This window comes from Girardinichthys multiradiatus, chromosome 4 (assembly GCF_021462225.1).
Source record: "Girardinichthys multiradiatus isolate DD_20200921_A chromosome 4, DD_fGirMul_XY1, whole genome shotgun sequence".
NCBI classification, from domain to species: Eukaryota; Metazoa; Chordata; class Actinopteri; order Cyprinodontiformes; family Goodeidae; genus Girardinichthys; species Girardinichthys multiradiatus.
Window position 1 is genome coordinate 5,347,379 of NC_061797.1, and position 19,499 is coordinate 5,366,877.

The window sequence follows — 19,499 nt, forward strand, 5'->3', positions numbered from 1 at the left end:
TCTTTTTTTTTTTTTTTTTGCCTGACGTAGATTTCATAAATGCTTATAATAGATTCCACAAACATTACCAGTAGTTTTAATAAACAATGGATGAATTTGTTTCTAAAATACATTTGTTTAAAAAGAAGCCACAGATACTTAAAACTTAAATGCTTGTTTTTTTTTTTTTTACAAGGACCCATTCACTTTCATGCATCCTCTTAATGAAGAGTGATTTAAGACACTATACATTCGTAACATAAACATTATTTTGTTCCTATTCTTTATGAAAATAGAGTATAGATGCAGTAGTCTCACTTAAAGCATATGGATAAACTCAGTTAATGTTGTAATATTTTTCACCACAGTTCCCACTAACTGTCAGATGACTCCAGAGAAAGCGATTCAAGAAAAGACCAGGTTCACAATTGCATTCTCATTTGCAGGTTAGTTGTCAAGATCCCTGTGGAGCACGGGTAAAGACTAGGAGCGTAGGGACTAACTTGTTTTAACCACAGTTATTAATAAACGTCTTTAATAAACACAGTGGAGAATACCCAACCCCACCCCTCTCCCCTATCCAGCAAACACAGACCGGCCGGGGCTAGATAAGTGTATGTTTAGCAGGATTAGGGGCAGCTCATTGCTAATGATTACACTAGTTTTTAAAGGTAACTTTTGGTTGCTCCTTAGGGCACAATGCTGGCATTAAGAATCGTGTGCAGTAATTAGGTCACGGATATGCGATAATCAGCCGGTTTAAGCTAAACAAGACACTAATTAAAGATATACATATAAAGCAGCTAAAAAAAAACTGTGAACTCTATTTGCAAAAGCGAGGATGTACTCTTGAGTCTTTTGAGAAAAAAAAAAATATATATATATATAAATATAACTCAGAGTGGCTTAGCTTAAGGCTGTAAGGAACTTAATTCCACCAGTGGAGACAAAATTATTTATTTATTCACAGAGGCATGAAGTCCTTATCATTCCTGTGTGTTGTGATGGGTTTGAACATGGGACAGGCTATGTTTATTTTAATCTAAGAAATAATAACAGACAACCCCCACCCCAATTAGGAATTAATGAAAATGAGAGTGAGATAAAAACCTATTTTCTTTATAGAGACTATTAAACATAACACTTTCTCAACAGGGTGGGGGTGTTGCGGATGTAATTATCTTCTGAATTTTAATGCTGGAAGTTTTTCCCTCTGTACACTCACCCAACCCCACCCCCCACCACCCCCCTCCTTCCATCATAGCATCTCCAGCTCAGTCTCTGTCTCTTTTGACTTAAGCACCTCAGTTCTGATGGATACAGCTTGTGAGATTTTTACAACTTTAGAAGCACAGTCAACAACATAAAAATAACAAAGAAGAAAAACTTAAAATGGGACCAAGTTGTATCAAAGTTTAAAGGTTTTTATTAAATTTGTTGGTATTGTTAAATCTTGCCTCAAGTTTCATTATAGGACTAAAAGAGTAATTTCAATAGGAAATAGTCAAATCAAATAAAATCATATATTGGCAAACTTATGAGTTTCCCTTGCCTCACTGTGCCGTTTCATGCGTATGTATAGTTTGTATACAATTCATCTCCCCCTCAGCCCAGTCACCCTGCACTGCGTATGTTCCAGCTTTTTTTCTCAGGCTGCTGCTGCCACAACTGTGAGACTGTTGTTGTTGAGTGTTGCAAAGGCAAGTTCCAGCATAGGCATCTTTGGCAAATTGTTACTGTTGCAAGGCTAACGAAACTTCAAACTTTCTTTTTTTTCTTTTAACCCAGAATACAAACATTGACTGTTTGTTCCTCATGACCTCTAAAACCGGCTTCACATTTGGAGATCAGAGACACTCAAATTAGAGATTTTAATGTTTGAGAAATATATGTGATACAGACGTCATGGGGTTTAGTGTGTGAACATATATACATATCACTGTCTTCTGCTGTGAACAGGATGTGGTCACTGTACTATTGTCTTTATCTCGATAACTTAGCTCAAAAAGAAAAAAAAAAACAAAAAGATTGTTTGATGCTCTTTAAGTGTGTACATCTGCCTGTGTGTGCACAATGGCCTCCGTCTCACCAGCTACCCACAGCAATTTTGAGTTAAACTTAAATTATAGTAATCAACAATAACATGTCAACTGTGAACGAAGGTGAACTCTGGCAGAGATGGAACTTATTTAAAAGAGAGAGATGGGTGGGGGGCAGAAGAGAGAGGAGAGGAAAGAGAAGAGAAGAGAAGAAAAACAATATGTATATATACACCTATATATATATATAGATATATATATATATATATTTATATATATATATATGTGTATGTTTCTGTATGTTATATATATATATATATATGTGTGTGTGTGTGTGTGTATTTTGTTTTGTTTTGTTTTGAGCTGACTTTTCTTAACAGATACTCATAGTATCCCAAAAAATTTGCTTCCTGAAGACCATTTCCTCTTCTGTCTCATGTGCAGAAGCTACCTTTAAATCCAGTTTTTACAGAACAGTTCCTGTTCTGTAACTTGTCACCAAATCTGTTAATACGTTGGCATGTAGGGCCTTAAGCAGCAGAAGTCCTCGCTTTAAGTTCTACAACCTTCCCACTACCCCTAAAGTCAATTCAGTCTTTTTGATTCTGGCTGCTAAAGAATCTGATCTGTACTCTACCTTCTGTCTATTTCTCTCTGTGGTGAATCCCCCATGTCTACATTTTCATTTGCGTTTTAACATGGCAGGGATTAGCCTGCATATCCCTGGTCTTATGATGGCTCAAACAAGCAGGCAAAATGCTTGCTCCATACAAATTGAAATTGGATTTGCCAACTTGACGCCTTAGGTTATAAAGCATGGATATTCATCTAATTGCAACAGTACAATGAGGGTGTAATTACACATGCAGACAAACTGTTACAGTGTAATTACTGTGTCATTGAAAAAGGAATAAAATATATTTGAACAAGAGCCAGGCTACTATAAGAGAGGCCGGTCACAAACACTTATGAGCCACTCATTGTCAGTGGGAACTTCCAAGATATAATATTAGGAATTATAATAATCTTTCTGTATGTTATGTGCTTGTGACTGCTTCAATACACATTTAGATTAACAGACAGAAAACTGAAAACTAAAAAAAAAAAAAAACAACACAAAAGCATAGTTTGTCAGGTTAACTTAAGGAATTTTCAGGGTTTCCTCATTTTAAAGGACTGGAAAAGCCAGAAAAAACACTAGCTTTAATCACCACACTTCTTTTTTGCATGGTCTTTTCCTGCATTACTTCAACCCTGAACCAGATTAAGCAGAGACAGAAAAGTAATGAATGGCAGTATCATCGGTGCATTGCAGCACAATGATACTGTTTCCACGGTGGCAAAATAACACATACATTCAATAGGGTTTCTATGCCATCTAGAATACTCTGGAAAGGGCTGGAATTGATTTTCAGGATCTGAATAAATGTGGAAAAAGAACGTACAGCACTGAAACCTATTTATATGTGTAAGAAATCATTATCCAATAATTTAAAAAATCTTTATCATCCATCCATCCATCTGTCCATCCATCCATCTGTCCATCCATCCATCCATCCATCCATCCATCCATCCATCCATCCAATCCATCCATCCATCTGTCCATCCATCCATCTTTCCATCCATCCATCCATCCATCCATCCATCCATCCATCCATCCATCCATCCATCCATCCATCCATCCATCCATCTCCATGCAGTCTGAGTTTTGCAAGATCCATATTTAACACCTGACCACTATACAAATATGAAACAGTAAAATCATAGTAAATATCCTTATTTATAATTTAAAATGAGCAAATATAACAAAAGAAAATCTGTGGAAATTTGCATCATCAAATACTGTCCCACATCTCCACACAAAATGGAGGTCAAGAAGCAAAAATACCCTTTCAATATATATTACCCTTTCCATCCACCTATTATATTTATCCATCCATCTCCATGCATTCATCCATCCTTTTCCTTCCTGTTCGTAGTGTTTGCAGGTTCCATGTTTACAGCCTGACCTCTGTAGACAGATCTGTCATGAATTGTTGGTGTACTTTTGTATTTATGCTTTAGAAAACTGTCTGCAAATGAGCATAGAATTCTGGAAATATTAGTATTGAAAAGTATAGGATTTTGAAACAACAAATGTTTAGGAGCTTTTATTAATGAAGTTTGTTTCTTTGTGTCATCATTTTTATTGACTGTCAACCTGTCAGAGGATTACTGCACTTCTAGAACAATAGTTAGATGTTCAGAAATACTCTTGGACCTAAAGAAAAACATTTTGATACTCAACCAACTGACAATTCATACCATGGAGACAGATAACAAGGTGAAACATTAAAGCAACAATGAAGGGTAACTTTTCGTATCTGGCTTCACCATGACCATGAATATTCAAACAGTGGATTACTGTAACAAATGTACAAAGGAATCTAACGACGGAATGCATAATGGTCCACATTGCAGAAACCTATTTAATTGATTTAACAGAAAATAAAATAATCTTTAAAAGACAGATTAACATTTTACAACAGTTTCCACTGTAAGATCTAGGCACCACATTTTCCAAAACAATGGAAAGAGGAAGCAATTTGTACTAGGTCAGTTTGTCCCTTTTCCAATTTGGACCTGCTTTCCATACCAGCATGTACATACCTGCAATGTTTCATACCTGCGAACAAACCATTTTGTCACCATGTACTTATCCATTTATAGTTAATTTTTATTTTGGCCGTAATGTGTTTTTAATAACATGGTGAGTAATTTTCTAAATTTCACATTATTTTCAGAAAAATTTTAATGTCTCCATTTTGTTGGTTTCCCTATTCCATCCAGTTTCCAATTCCAATATGGACCAGATGATAAAATATAAAAAAATACCATTGGACCATTGAATCAAACCAAAATAACTCTGAGTGACAACATGCTGACAAATATTTATCCTCATTTATACCCACATTTCCTTTTAGAACACAGCAAGCAGATTTTAGAAAATCACCTCAATCATCAGTTATCAAGGAATGCATGGATCATCGCCATGGCCAGTATAAATTGATGCATTGTTGACACAAAACACCCCAGGCTAGACAGTTCCTTTTCCCACCCAATAAAGTCGGGTACAAAATGAGAAAAAAAAAAACCTCCAGATCTATTTATAGATAAAATGACCAGCACCTACAAAAGACATGACACAATGTAAAATAAATTCATTTTTTCCTTTGTGTATTTAGAAAAACTCTTAAACGATGACAAACTGTGATTTAAAGAATCTGTATTCAGCGTGGAGTAATTCACTTTGTTTTACCACTCTATATATTGTCCTTTTCATGCTTTTCACAATCTTAAGTGGACAAATGCTCTTGATGTGCTTTTAGAAATAGAATAAAGGGTCCACAAATCTTATTCTCATTTGTCTAAAATAATCTCAGTGGAGTGTAGAATTACCCAGTAGATTTTTTTTACCACTATAACTATTGTAGGCTTTGAACAAGAGGTGCACAGCGGCAGTCCAGGTTCCCTGAAAACATTGGATTAGACTTTTTGTTTAATGCTGATCGAACACTGCAAAGCAGAGGCCAACCTCAGCATCATTAGCAGTTAGCAGGTAGGTAGTCATATTGTTTTTACAATTTGACAACCCAGTCGAAGGGCGGCCTGTGTGAGGAGTATGTATCTATGTTTTATGGTCGTTGGAATTTTGAAGTTGAAGCCCAGTAACAAAAGGGCTGTTAACGGGCTCTAATGTTAATTTAGTATATCAATCCAGCCCTGTTTCTGTCCATGAAGAAACAGATTAACAAAGCAATCTGTAAATGTTACCGAACTGAAGCACCCTGTTAGTAAGAGGGCAGTCATGTGTGCATGTTTGCTATGCTATATGTGTGTATAAAACTCCAGGCCTAACAAATAATGAATAACATCTCTGTTTTATTCGTCATTTCTTTAGTCTAGGCAAATTACTTTGTCTCTGTAACTGACATCTGTTCCTCTCCTGCTTCCCCCCGCATTATTCTTCTTTTCTCTATAATCAGAGAACTCAGTGGTTACAAAACCTGAGCTTTCTACCCCCCACTCATTTGAAAAAGTCTGGCCTGTCATATCTGTATTTTTTATGTGTCACCAAACTTAAATAGACAGTCATTGTGTTACAGGCACATTCATTCCCTGAGCTGTATTTTTGTACAGTAGGTCAGGACTCTGGTGTCTGGTAAATGATAAAAGTTCTATTCAAACGCACTAATTGTCAGTGTGCTGCTCTGATTGACATGTCTTAGATAAATGCAGACTTAGTATTTTTGTACACGCTTGCACAATATAAAAGGCCAATTTATTCCTCTGTTCTCTTTTCTCTTTTTCCTTGCACGGTTCATTTGATTTTTCTCCTTTTTTTCTTTCCTTTTCTTTTTTTGCTCTCTGCCTCTCTCCCCTACCCTGTCTCTCAGTCTCTCAGAGTCAATTTGTAAATATTACCCATGTTGGGAATTAGCCCAGGCTTTTTAGATATTTAAAATCTTCAATTGTATTCCAACAAGTGTGTGTTTGATCGAGGGGAGAACTGTGAGACTCTGCTGGCTTCTTGGTATTCCTGGGTGGCCATCAGTGGCCTGCCTTGTCCTTATGAAACATTTATCAGCCCGTTTTATGTCTTAATGATCACGTTAGGATTCCCCCGCTTGGTTATAAATTCAGTACAGAAAAAAAATGGACTGTTCAGACAGTGAAAGAGAAAAGATGACAATAAAGGAAAAGAAAGTAGACAATCCAGAAAATAAGAGAGGGGAGAGATGACAGGGCATCACATTCCTGGGAAAACAGCGTTATCCACTCCCTTCAACTCAAACTCTTTGGAAAAACTCACGTTTTCTTTCGAAATAAGCACACACACGCACGCCTCCCCCTTCATCATCTGTCTTCCCCATTTCTGTTTTATGTTTTTATAATTAAAACATAATATTTATCTTTCCACAACAGAAGGCTGCCTAACACTGTCAGGTAGACTGTTTGCATATTAATATTCTTAATACATCAGCAAGCTATCTTCTCAGGTGTCATGCTTAAACTGAGCTGCGAGAACAGAAGAGAAGCTGACTCACAAACACAACTGTTCACTACAGTTTGGAAACAGCTCTGGGTCAATTCGTTCTGCCAGTTTGAACAAGCATGTTGCCATTTTCTCCCCTTCTACATCCATTCTGTACCTGTAAACAAACCATTTTGTACCTTCACCCTTTCATTATCATTGCATTTTCAACATAGTTACATTTATTTTCCTGAATTTATGAATTTTTTTCTGAGTTTGCAGACCCTCAAAAAATATGACGATTAGGCTGGAAAACATTGTTCATAAAGTCATAAAACCGCATTTGCACCAAGTTGGATGTGAAATGACCAAAACAGGTCCTATGCTACGATGGTAAAAAATGGCAATTGGTTAAATGACTAGCAGCCTTTGCAAATACAAAGAGAAACTTCATATTATTGACAAAACAAAACAAAAAAAAAACTAAAACAAAGTCACATCAGACAGCTCCCTGGCACAAGGGAACTGATGCATGGTTGCTTTGAAGGATTCACAAGTGGGACACACCATTTTGAACAGAAAAATGTTGGTTAATGTGTAAAACTGCAAAGGAATTAAATAGTAATGGGGAAAATGATCAGCAAACTGGAAATACTAAGACAAAGTTGATACTAATAACCAGATAGAGAAAAACCAGACAAAGACATAAATTAACATCACAGTCACAGCTTTTGCTATTGATTGAGCATGTTTACCCAGCCTTTTTCAGTGAAAAATTGAGATGCACATACAAATCATGAGAAGTGTTTTGCTGCCCTTTTAGTCCAAAAAACCCCGCAAAGTTCTGCAGTGGTTGGAAAAGTTGCTGTTCTTTGATTGTTTATGTGTGTGCTTAACAGAGGGTCAAAGGGACGGAGGGGAGGGCAGAGCTGCATGAGCATGAGTGCCAAGTTCCTTTTCTCTCTGTCTGGTGACAGCTGTCTGACTCCATCAATGTGGGATTCCTGTGAAATGAGGCAGGGCTCTCAGTCAAGGAATGCAAATGATGGCACTGGTTGGCGGATTGGTCGACTGGATTGAGGCACAATGTTTAGGGCGAGGGGACCTTTGTTTAAACAAGTCAACTTGGGGCACGACTGGGTTTCCTCCTGTGTGTAAAAGAGCAAAACAATACGTTGACCTTTGCCTTGTGAAAAATGGAGGGCCCAGTGAGTGATATAATGTGAGTGAGGGAGCGCCAGCTTTTGCCTCTTCTCCTCTTCTGGTCGATTTTTTCTCTTTTTTTCTTCTTCTCTTTCTTACTCCTTTACTTTATCATTCTTTTACTTACCCAAACCCCACCAACACTCTCCACCCCTCATTTACGCCCCTTCCCCTCTTAACCCCCATTGACAGGTCAAATAAAAAGCCCTTTGTGTCAACATCAGGGAGCTGACATGACAGCAGAAAGCTACATGAAAAATGTGATGGTTTCTTAGCAGTGGCTATCTCCTCATCACAGCAGAAGAGAGGCAGAGTGGGTAAAAAGTGGGGGAGAAAGAGGGAGAACAGAAAATGGAGAAGGAGAGAGGGAGAAAGAAATAAAAAATAGGAGAGGAATTAGGTCCAGGGATTAAGATCTCTGAGCTTTCGCTTTTTTTTCTTTCCCTCTCTCCGCCTGCCACATTCCAATTGTTCTTAAAATATTTGGCAATGTCAATTAGTAAGTGAGCAGAGCTAGCTGATGAACACAATTTTCCAGGCGACTGAGCACCCTATTGTGGAGCGAACAGCAGATTTCTGAGGTCATTATCATTCCCTGTTAGCCGTGCCCAGCTGCTCTCCTCTTGGCTCCAGCCAAACCCTGGTTCTTCTCTTTCTTTTCTCCCCCCTCACTCTTACCTCCTAGCTTATCCTGTTCTGCCCTGTCCCCATCGTCTTGCCTCCTGTCCTTCCTCCTCAACCTTCAGCTTTCCTGTACCATGTTTAGTAGGCTTAAAGCTGGTCCAGAGCTGGCAGCAACAGGGGGTTTTATACAAAACGAAAGAGAGAGAGAGATAGAGAGACAGAGAGAGAAAGAAAGTGGGGGAGAGATGAGTGATGTAAAAAATTTGGGGATGCGGTGCAGGACAAAATGAGGGAGGAAAGGGTTAGGGTTAAGGTTAGGCAAGAGATTTTCATATGTTAACCTTCAGAAAAATCCCCATGGTTTCAGGATAATCACAGAAAAATGTAAAATTAATCAAAAACCTGCTGCTAAAACAAATTAACATTAATTGTTACTGTAATAATAAATAAAAAAAATGAAATAAACTGGTTTTAGTATGTGAATATGAAATGTTCTGCTTACGGGTGTGAAATGGAAGAAGTAATGGACAAAATGGCAACACACTGGTATCAAAATGAAGGCACAAATTGACAAAGCGTTGGACTGACCCAGAGCCCTCGTAGCTTGCCGACTATCATTTCTAAACAGGATTAACTTTACCTAAGATTGCTCTAGTTGCTTTGTTATTACAGCCAGAGAAACATCTGGTAACCTGCACCCTTTCTCTGGCATCTCATTAAAAGTATTTGAAACTATAGGCAAGATATGATGAATGTATCTTTTTAAAACCTCACTAGGCCTTGATTTTGCTAGGGTTAACTATAATCTTAAAATTGAGCACATGGCAAGTGGGATAGAAATAAATTGAAAATGACCAGGAACCTTTTATCAAACCTTTTCTACAGCTAAATGTTGCATGTTAAGTCGTAACATGCAACCTCTTAAGTATTTATTTCAAACGAATGGTTTCGTTAACACTGCGACTTTAAGAGCTGAGACTTTGGCATGAACGACTGTACCCGGACATTCTCTTAGCCCTGGCCTTAATTAAAGCAGAAACATAACTTGCTATGGGGATATTAATTGAAACCTGTTACAGCTCTTATTTGTTGACATTAAAAACAAATCTCTGTGTACACATTGCCGCATATTAGAGTTCAATGAACACTTTGCAGTTGAGATCTAAGATAAAAAAGAAGAAACACCTGCATGCTGTTACTATTTTATTCAAAGGAATCTGGCTCTCTTTCATTCTGCACAAAGCATCCAGGTATCTGCATCTAAACATCCAAAGGCGTCTTTTTTGTTTTTTTTTGTTTAAGAAATGATGAAAGATCCTTTTGTACAAAAGAACAAAAGAGAAAAGAACAAAAAAAAACAAGACATCGAGAAAGAAAATCTCTGATATTTTTTTATTGTACTTTCCAGCTGCACATCCTAATGTTTTCCCAGAGGGCTTTCTCCTCTTCCTCCTCCTCACCCTCTTGTTTCCTCTACCCCACTGTTGCCACCATTACCTTAACCACCACCCAACCACCCAAGAGGGGCCACTTTCCTTCATAAGTCACAAGACACTATTTAAAACAGTAGATATACAGATTCTGGAAGGCTAGAGCTATTTTCTTTTGTTCTTTCTTTGCCATTGTTTAGTCCAGTGTGGCATGAAAAAGTGGTAGAGTTGACATAAGTACTCCAATAAAATAGGTAATAGAGCAGTTTTACTAGATTCCATGGAAACAACAGCAAGATTTAGTGAACTTCATTTGCTATCGGGTCACTTCCTGCTCTCATGTCTTCTATGTCCCTCATCCAACCTGTGGAAAGTTTGTCAATGTTGAGAGTGGTTGGTACTAGGTGCCTGGCTTCTCTTTAAAGAGAAGGAAGGGGAAAAGGACAAGACGAAGAAGAGAGAGAGAAAACAAGTGAGTAGAAATACGGGTGAGCGGCATCAAAGCGTTGCTCTCAGCTGCAGCTGCCAAGCTTCCTCGTCCCCAGTTAGCAGCCATCCAGCTGTCAGGCTGCGCAAAGAGGAAGAGAGGGGGGAAATCTCTCACCAGCCATATGGTCCTTAGTTCTGTTAGAGACACTCCACGCTCTGTGGGCAAATGGCAAACTCGTATATCTAATCAACACTCTTAATATCCAGACCTGAGACCAGGATTATTTTCAGCCTTGCCTCTGAGCATCATGGCCATAATGAACTATTTAGAAAATGACCAGGCACTTGGAGTATGGGGTGGTTGGGTCACAAGAGTCTTACTCAGCATTCTGCACAGGTCGGGAGTAACCTGTGCACAGTGTCAACATTATTTCAATTCATGCCATAAGCACATGGACTTTTTTCTCTCTTAAGGCATTCCAAGAGAACTTGCACCGCTCCTTTGTAAAGGTTAGGGTTTGGTATCTCTGCTTTCTACAACATACAGATCTCAATTCAATGCAAATTACCCATCAGAGATACATGAGAAGAAAACACTGATCTGATATGCATTAATTCACGACTCAACCATGATTCACTCTGATTTAGTGTATTTTGATACACATTTTATGTCATGCATTATGATCCAATAAATCCGGATAAAGCAAGAGACTACTGATTAGCAACTGATTATCAATAACTTATAAATGAGTATGAAGAAACTTTGTTTCATTAAAAAGCTTTGTATTATATTTACTGTCATCATCAGCCTTCTGACCCATTTGCAGATAATGTCAGGAGACAACAGGACATTATAAAAGTTTTATTTGAAGCAGGTATTTTAAAGGTGCTAAATCCAGGAACGGCCTCCGGTGTTCGGGAGGGTGAGCCACTGCGAAAGGGAAAAGGTGGGAGATCATTGATTGGAAGTAATAATGCTTCTGTAGGATGGAAAGAAATGAGGAGTGGATCTTACTGTTATTCCAAAGAGGGTCAGAGCTGAGAGGGGCGTTGACAAGGTCCAGTGTGTCGGTCAAAGCAGAGCTCTTTGATTACAATGGAAGCTTGTTGGAGGGCGGACAGGTCTTTTGGTTCAGAATGAAGCCAGAGAAGGAAGCTTGAAGTTGCCGATCGTGGAAGCAGAAAGCCATATGGTTTCTTGTGGAGCAGTGAGTCAGAGCCAGGCGGATCACTATCCTCAGGGACAGATCCTTCAGGTGATACTCGATGAGGTAACCTTGAAACAAGGAGCACTGGACAGGGTGAACAAAAATCTCGAAAAAACACGTCAAAGTTTGACGTTAACAGCTAGAGGTACCGCTAATGTTGACACTCAGGCGTTGAATCACTGGCAGCCAAAGTCTCTGTAGGGAGCCTGATTAGACACAGGTGTGTGAGACTCAGCAGCCCAGCTCTGACCACCGGGTGAACCTGCATCTCCCAAGGAAAGAGAGAAACCATGCAGACACAACACACCCAGATCACTGACATTATTCCTCCCTCAACGACTGCCTCTAGGCTGTCCAGAGGAAATGGAAGGCAAAGAAGACTCAAAGTCCCAAATGAGGGTTCCAAAACAAACGATCGAGAGACTTGAGGATTGACTTGAGAATTGTAGGCATATTCAACCTAGGGGAGGTAGCTGCTCCAGTCAGCCAGATTGAAGGAAGTGACACATCTAAAGGTAGCATCCATCTCTTGGTTCATCTGATCTGATTGGAGGTTTGATTGGGGGTCAAACCCTGACCCCCACTCAGAGCTGAAGAGAACTGTTTCCATACTTGAGAAATGAATTGTGGACTGCGATCTGAAACAATATGCGGGGTATTCCATGGAGGCAGAAAACCTGTTTGGTTAAGAGTTGAGCTGTTTCAAAGGATATGGGTAGCTTCCTAAAGGGAATGATATGGCAGGCTTTGAAGAATCAGTCAATAATGGTGACACTGGTGTTCATTCCTTTGGCTAGGCTGGTGACAATAGCCACTCATTTGGGTGTGGAAAGTGGTTGAAGTAGTCATGATGGGGCTTGGCCTCGTTTCTGTAACAGACAGAACAGACAAGTACATAGCTTCTGACATCATTATAAGTAGATGGCCACCAGAACTTACGGTTGATGAGGGTGATGGTGTGGCTGACTCCAGGATGTCCTGTGAACTTGGCTATGTAAAACCATTGGATTAGTCTGGACCTGATGGCTGTTGGAACGTAGGCGCGATAGATCGAGCCCAGATTGGAGAGCTTGGTCGACAGCATCCTATGTATTTGAACCTATGGCGCAATGAGGTGGCAGGATGGGGGCGAACTGATGGGAGAGGGCATCTGACTTTCTGTTCTTTGACAGAGGTGTTTGGCAAATTGGAGATTGGACAGGTTCTTGTAAATAGTCCAAACCAGTATGGGGAGTTCTGTGCCCCCCAACCAGTGACGCCATTCTTCGAATCCTAATTTAATGCAGAGTAGTTCCCGGTCGCTCACATCATAGTTTCGCTCAGAAGTGGACAACCGGCAGGAAAAGAAGGCATAGGGATGAAGTTTCTGGTCAGTTTCTGATGTTTGAGAGAGTGCAGCTCTTTTTTTCTGAATCAGAGGCATCCACTTCAAAGATGGACTGTTTATGAGGATCTGGCTGGGCAAGAATGGATGCTTCAGTGAAATATCTTTTTAATTCTGTAAAGGCCTTATAAGCTTCAGTTGACCAGAGGATGGTTATTTTTGAGGAGGCGAGTTAGGTTAAGGGAGAGGCTATCTGACTATAATTTATCACTAACCTTCTGTAGAAATTGGCAAATCCCAGGAACCTCTAAAGCTGTTTGCAATTATTGGGTATGGGCCCTTTCACCACCACTTTTTTCTTCTCTGGGCAGTCAAAGAAGATAAAAGTGATGGTGGATCCTAAATCCTGGGAAAGAATCTCAAGAACCTGTAAAGCTGCTGGCGATTCCCGGGTATGGGCCTTTCCACCACCACTTATATCTTCTCTGGGTCACCTCGAACCTGTCTGTCCTCGAAAAGGTAGCCCATAACAGTTACAGGAGGTAGGTGGAATTCATATTTGACGTAGAGACAATTCTCCGATAGGCGTTGGGGCTCCAGGCGGACGTATTTCATGTGTTCTTTGAGAATTTTCGAGAAAATGAGGCAGGTATTTTAACGGAGCAGTGAGTTGGAGCCAGGCGGATCAGTATCTTCATGGACAGATCTTTCAGGTGATACTCGAGGAGGTATCCTTGAAACAAGGAGCACAGGACAGGGAGAACAACAACCCAGAAACTGGAAAAACACATCAAAGTTTGATGGTAGCAGGCTAGAAGTACCGCTAAGGTTGACACTGAGGCGTTGATTGACCAGCAGCCAGCTTCTCTTAAACTTCAGTAGGGAGCCTGATTAGACACAGGTATGTGGGATTCAGTAACCCAGCTCCGGCCACCAGGTGAACCTGAAGCTCCCAAGGAAACAGAGAAACCATACAGACACAATACAACCAGATCCCTGACAAGTACACTACAATGGGCTTATGTGGAATATGAGAAACCTGCAAACATACAGTATGTGCATACGTTTAAGGGGGCTATTTATGCATCGCAAAATTTAAACTTTGTCATTTTTGAAGGATACAAATGGTAGTCTCATTGATAAAATATAACCCACCTAGTAAATCATAATATACTTATAGCATTGCACACTAGTTTTAAACCAAAATATACGTAGCTTCTTCCATAATCCTTGCTAAGCCACATGATCAGAATAAAATAAATTGAGCTAGAATGAAAAGGTCCAAAAACACTTTCATTTTTTTTCTTTTTATACGTCTTTTTAGTACTTCTCTTCCCATGCAGTAGGGGTCACCACTGACAAGAGTTTTACAAGAGTTCATTCACAAACATAGTTTTCATCTGTTATCAGAACTGATTGGATTTTACTGATGCAGGCGTTTAAAAACTGCTGTTTAAAAACTCTAGATTTCATGCGAAAGTAGCATCTTATCATGGCTGCTTCACCAATAGACTCATGGTGTAATTCAATTCAATTCAGTTTATTTATATAGCGCCAATTCACAACACATGTTGTCTCAAGGCACTTCACAACAGTCAGGTACATACGCATGTATGTCTGTGAATAAGTAGGAAAAGGTTAATCCTAACACACCTAGCAAAGAATGATTATTCTGTTGGAGTGCCAAAATCTAGATACACTTGTTGGAGATGATGATCATTCTGATGATCATCCTTTTTCCACACCAGAAAAATGAACTGTGATTAGCAAATAAAAGTTCCTTTAGATTTGCACATTACACCAAATTGCAGTTGTATTCACATTTTCAGTTTGTGATGTATTGCATTTGAAAGGACTGCTTGGATACAATATTTGGTAGGCTACAATATTTTAAGTGCCATGCATTCACACTCTCCATGCCAGTTGCATATCTGGCCAGTTGGATGGACTCACAGCCCTTCATTGACTGACTGCAGACGCTTGTATGTAACGTCACCAATGAAAATTAGAGAACAGTTTACACAGGAGTCTATCTGCCATCAAAAAAGTTCCACTACTCACTCTTTAACTTGATAAAGATTTTAATGACCAATACGCTAAACCTCACACAGAGTGGGAGAGATTGTAATGATGGGAAAGAAAGCTAGGATTCAGGGAAATGTGGTTTAATTGCCAGTCATATCATCTTTGCAATGTACAAGAACATTATCATTATTGAGAATGTTCCTAATACTGTGGAGCTCTACTTAGAACCAGTTTTTTGAAAGATCACCGAGTAGCTTTATTTAAAGAAAGTTGCTGTTATAGTTTTCTATCTTGCCATGTTTGCTGGTGTTTTAAAAAATACCTTTGACGTGGGTACATGAGGAAAAAGAGGGGATTTTGTGGAACATAAGGTCCTGCTATGCATTTAATGTATATGTGTCTCATTCTGGATAGTGCTTGGATACTGGGATCAGTGGTATGGGATTTATAGTATTCTGCTGTGTCATGATCAGGTATATTACTTTCTTAGGATCATATTTAAGGATCAACTGCTCATCTGCGAATTACATTTTAGTGCTCAATGATTGCCACCAACTGGTCAGATGAGTATTAGCCAAATTAAACAGAAAATCAGTGATGCTGTCAGTATCACTTTCATTTTCAAGCATCAACCATTCTGGTGTGAGTGAAGCATCTGCATTTAATAGTATGAGAATATGTAATGTTATTATTGAGTGTAATATTTGTGTCCCAGTCACATCAATTCAGTCGCTGTACATGTGGCGCACTAACATAATTTTTCAGTCATTTCAAAAAACTCACTGGCTTATCGGGTTATCAAATTGTGCATGCTACAACGTTAAATGCATTTGAAAACGATGGTGGAGTCTTATTTTTCTTATTTTAACATGTCTTTTTACACAATTGTAAATGAAAGGTAGACTACGTTTGACCAGGGTATAAGGTGGAGATAAAAATACAGAAATCTTGATAATGAGAGAAACAAAAATACCTCAGGAGATATCTTCTGAGAGTCATTTTTAAAGATAGTGAGGCAAAATCTAGCTGACCATGCAGACAATACACTTCCCTAACCAAACAAATTTGGTAGACATTTCTGTGCTCTTTGCCCAGCTGAGTCAGTAATATGTGTAGCAGATTGACTTGAACCCCTCCTTTTAGATGAGTATTTCTGTTAGCTTTAACATTTTTTGCCCCAGACAAAATGGGCTTGAATGTGGCTTTGTGTTGTATCTGTTAGCTGGATGCTACACCTGCTCATCTAATCCTGGCAGGCCTCTGCCTCTTGTCTCTCCGGCTGCAGAGTAACATGTGCCTTATGGCACTGCATGCCGCACTGAATCATGTGGAGGTTTGAGGGTATTATAGTGACACTGGTGGGTAAAGCTTGGAAAACACCATCAATCCCCCTTTTTGGGTAAAATGTGAAGCCCTCCCCAATTTTTGGAGGGGTTTATTACAAGGAGACAGCTAATGGAACACAGACGTGAGGCAGTGGATGTTGGAGGGTAAGACATACCGGCAATGATAAAGGCATTGATAAAGATGGAGACAATCTTGATTAAAAGAGTTGGGATGTGAAGAAAATGTGAGTGAGATTTCAATAAAAATGAGGAAATGCGGGGAGGGGGTGACAGCAGTGAAAGGGGGAAGAAAGGGGATGATCCAAGCTTCACAAATCTTTGCTCAACCCAACAACCTGAAGGAGAGGCCATTAAAAGCAGGGAGAGCTGGGTGAGATATCTGCCTAGATGGAAATGGTGGCAGCAATGGTTTGGAGGGATGGTAACTTTAATGGCCCCACTGGGTTTTTAATGAGTGTTGTGCCCCAAAACAAAATGAGCTAATTAGTGTTATCATCCATATATCAGACCCTCCACTCACCCATGTGTTCCCAGGCGAACAGATACACACTCTGTTATACAGAGCACAAACAGTTCAGAGCTCCTTGCTGCATCTTTTACTTCTTAGTTTTCAGTAAATACACTCAATAATGTGCAGGGTCCCTCAAATGGCAGCTATGCAATGCTGATTCACTCAGATGATTTTTGATTGCTGACCTGTATGGTCAAGGAGATATTCTGAATGACAGAGATAGTTTTTTCCAACCCCGTAAGGCCGTATCTTGCTTGTAAGAGGAGCGATTATTTCTACAAAAGTTTAAAACTGGTTAATGCTATAAAAGGGTATTTGGGAAAAAAATAGAAATGGCATGGGCCAATATCCCGGCATTTGGACTGAAGCTTGTTACTTGTGTGTAAGCCTCGTGTTTGTCACACCATCGCCTCTGGTTGACCACGCTGCCCCATCAGCCCCCACTTTATTTCTGTGGCACTAAGCCTATTATAAAATCAATAAACAATTGAGCTTTTTTCTCCAGTCCTTTTAAATCTTTTTTCTCCTCTATATATCTTAGGAGATGAAGGGGAAACATGCAGGCAGTTGTGTGGAGAACACGAGGTGGAAGAAAGGAAAAGGGAAAAGAAAACCAGCTCAATAAGCCCTTCTGTTCCCTCTAGCATTGTGTCCTTTTCCAGGACTGAGCTTCTTAAACCAATTTTTTGACTCATGTATTTAGCGCGCACTTAAACACAGTCATGGGAAATTGTACTTTAACTGTGAGGGTGTGTGGATCAGTTTAACCCAACTAGACTCTGTGAAACTCTGCTTGGTCTGTGTTGTGACCCCATGCTGAGATTTCATCTGTGTTTGCTGCTTAATATCACTTCTTCACTTCCATTGTGAAATAAAGCTCATGGGAGGGATTTAGGGACTTTTAATTGTCATCTTTTTGAAAAGTAATAACCCTTGAATTGGTAAAAATCAACAAACACCAGCTCCAATTGTAGATTTTTAAATGAGGCATCAAAAAATTTGGCATTTGCAGATTTTAATTCCCTGTGTCAGTTGCTGCTCGCATTTCTATCTCCGCTGTTGGGCAGGAAGGCTGGGGGGAGTGACAGTACAAACTTCTTTTTATTCCAGCAGTCACACAGAAGTTGGAAATTAGTGTCTGCAGTGAGACCTACCCCATTTCAATCTCTGTTTCAACTTCTTACTTTGTTTACTCTTCTTGGAGTGCAGATACAGTAATTATCAGTGATCAAAAACAGTGCAGGTTTTTGCACTGATGCTTTTGATGTGTGCATGACAGTGTGTGTCGCCACATCATTAGTCATAGAAAACAAGCAATTTGCCAGAAATGAGCCTTTGCCTAGCACTCGACGGTTAATCCGTTGTAGACAGGATGCATTATATTCCACAGAGAGCGAGTAAAAGTAATTATCTATATAACAGCTGCACATGATGACACATTGTCACACCGTTAAGATAAGGCAGAGCATTTTTGTTCAGATCATTTTCATTTTTAGGAGGCAGGCTCATCCCCCATGTCTGCTGCAGACTCCAGTCCAGTGGCCGGACTCTTTGACTGCAACAGATTTGAACAAGCTGTTGATTGTGTCATCTTGGATATTCTCCTCCATGGGTCACCCTCCTTTAAACAAGTCTGCTGTTGGCTGACCCTTTGTTAAACCGAGATATAACTGGCCAGCAACCCCACCCTGCATCTTGAGCCATGCCTCTGTTGGATGAGTTCTTGAAGGCCCTTGTCAGGATGGTCTGAATTAGAAAAGATGTCGGCCATTGTGGTCAGCCATCCATGCTTCTCCATTTGGTCTTTTGAGATTGAGCCTACAATGTGCCAGTATGTCGACCATTTGGCTGGCTCGCTGCTATTCCCAGGGTTTGTACCCTACAGAGACCCTGTGTGGGCCGCTGGTGGTGACTATGCTTCAGGCACATGTGTGTGGCCATGTGTGTCACATCCCCCCTTGTCATTCCAACAGACGGGAAGGCTGTATCATGCTATCGTCCTGTCACACTTGGATGATGCTTCTTCGCCTCAGAATTTGACAGTGACTCCCCTTAGTGACAGTTGCCACCAGAACCAGCCTTCTTATCCACCTGGTTCAAAAGGTCTGTGTACTGGAGATTGGCAGGCATTTCATTTTCTCTCTCCCGCCGCTGTTGTGCACTACCATCAATTTCACTGGCCAGCTCATGTTTCTATCTGTTGTGACATGCAAACCATCCCTTTCACATGGTGATATCTCTGTGCATGTACCCGTCCCTGTGCGGACAGCAGGCGAGCCATGGCTCTGTTTGCAGGGCCTCTTGTCACTAGATCAGAACAATATTCAGCAGACGAACGACTGACAAAGAAAGCCTGACTGTGAGCAT

The 19,499-nt window shown here is 39.9% G+C and overlaps 1 protein-coding gene across 5 annotated transcripts in view; it reads left to right on the plus strand.

The window, feature by feature from the left end:
• The window catches only part of znf536 (zinc finger protein 536), a 247,619-nt gene that overhangs the window by 138,195 nt on the left and 89,925 nt on the right, over nt 1-19,499 (plus strand). For 4 of the 5 annotated variants that reach the window (XM_047362958.1, XM_047362959.1, XM_047362957.1 and 1 more), the window contains one exon: nt 348-425. The exons of the other annotated variant lie outside the window; for it this stretch is intronic. In XM_047362958.1, coding sequence (XP_047218914.1) covers nt 348-425 — 78 coding nt within the window. The remainder of the gene's footprint in view (nt 1-347; nt 426-19,499) is intronic. 5 annotated transcript variants of the gene reach the window in all.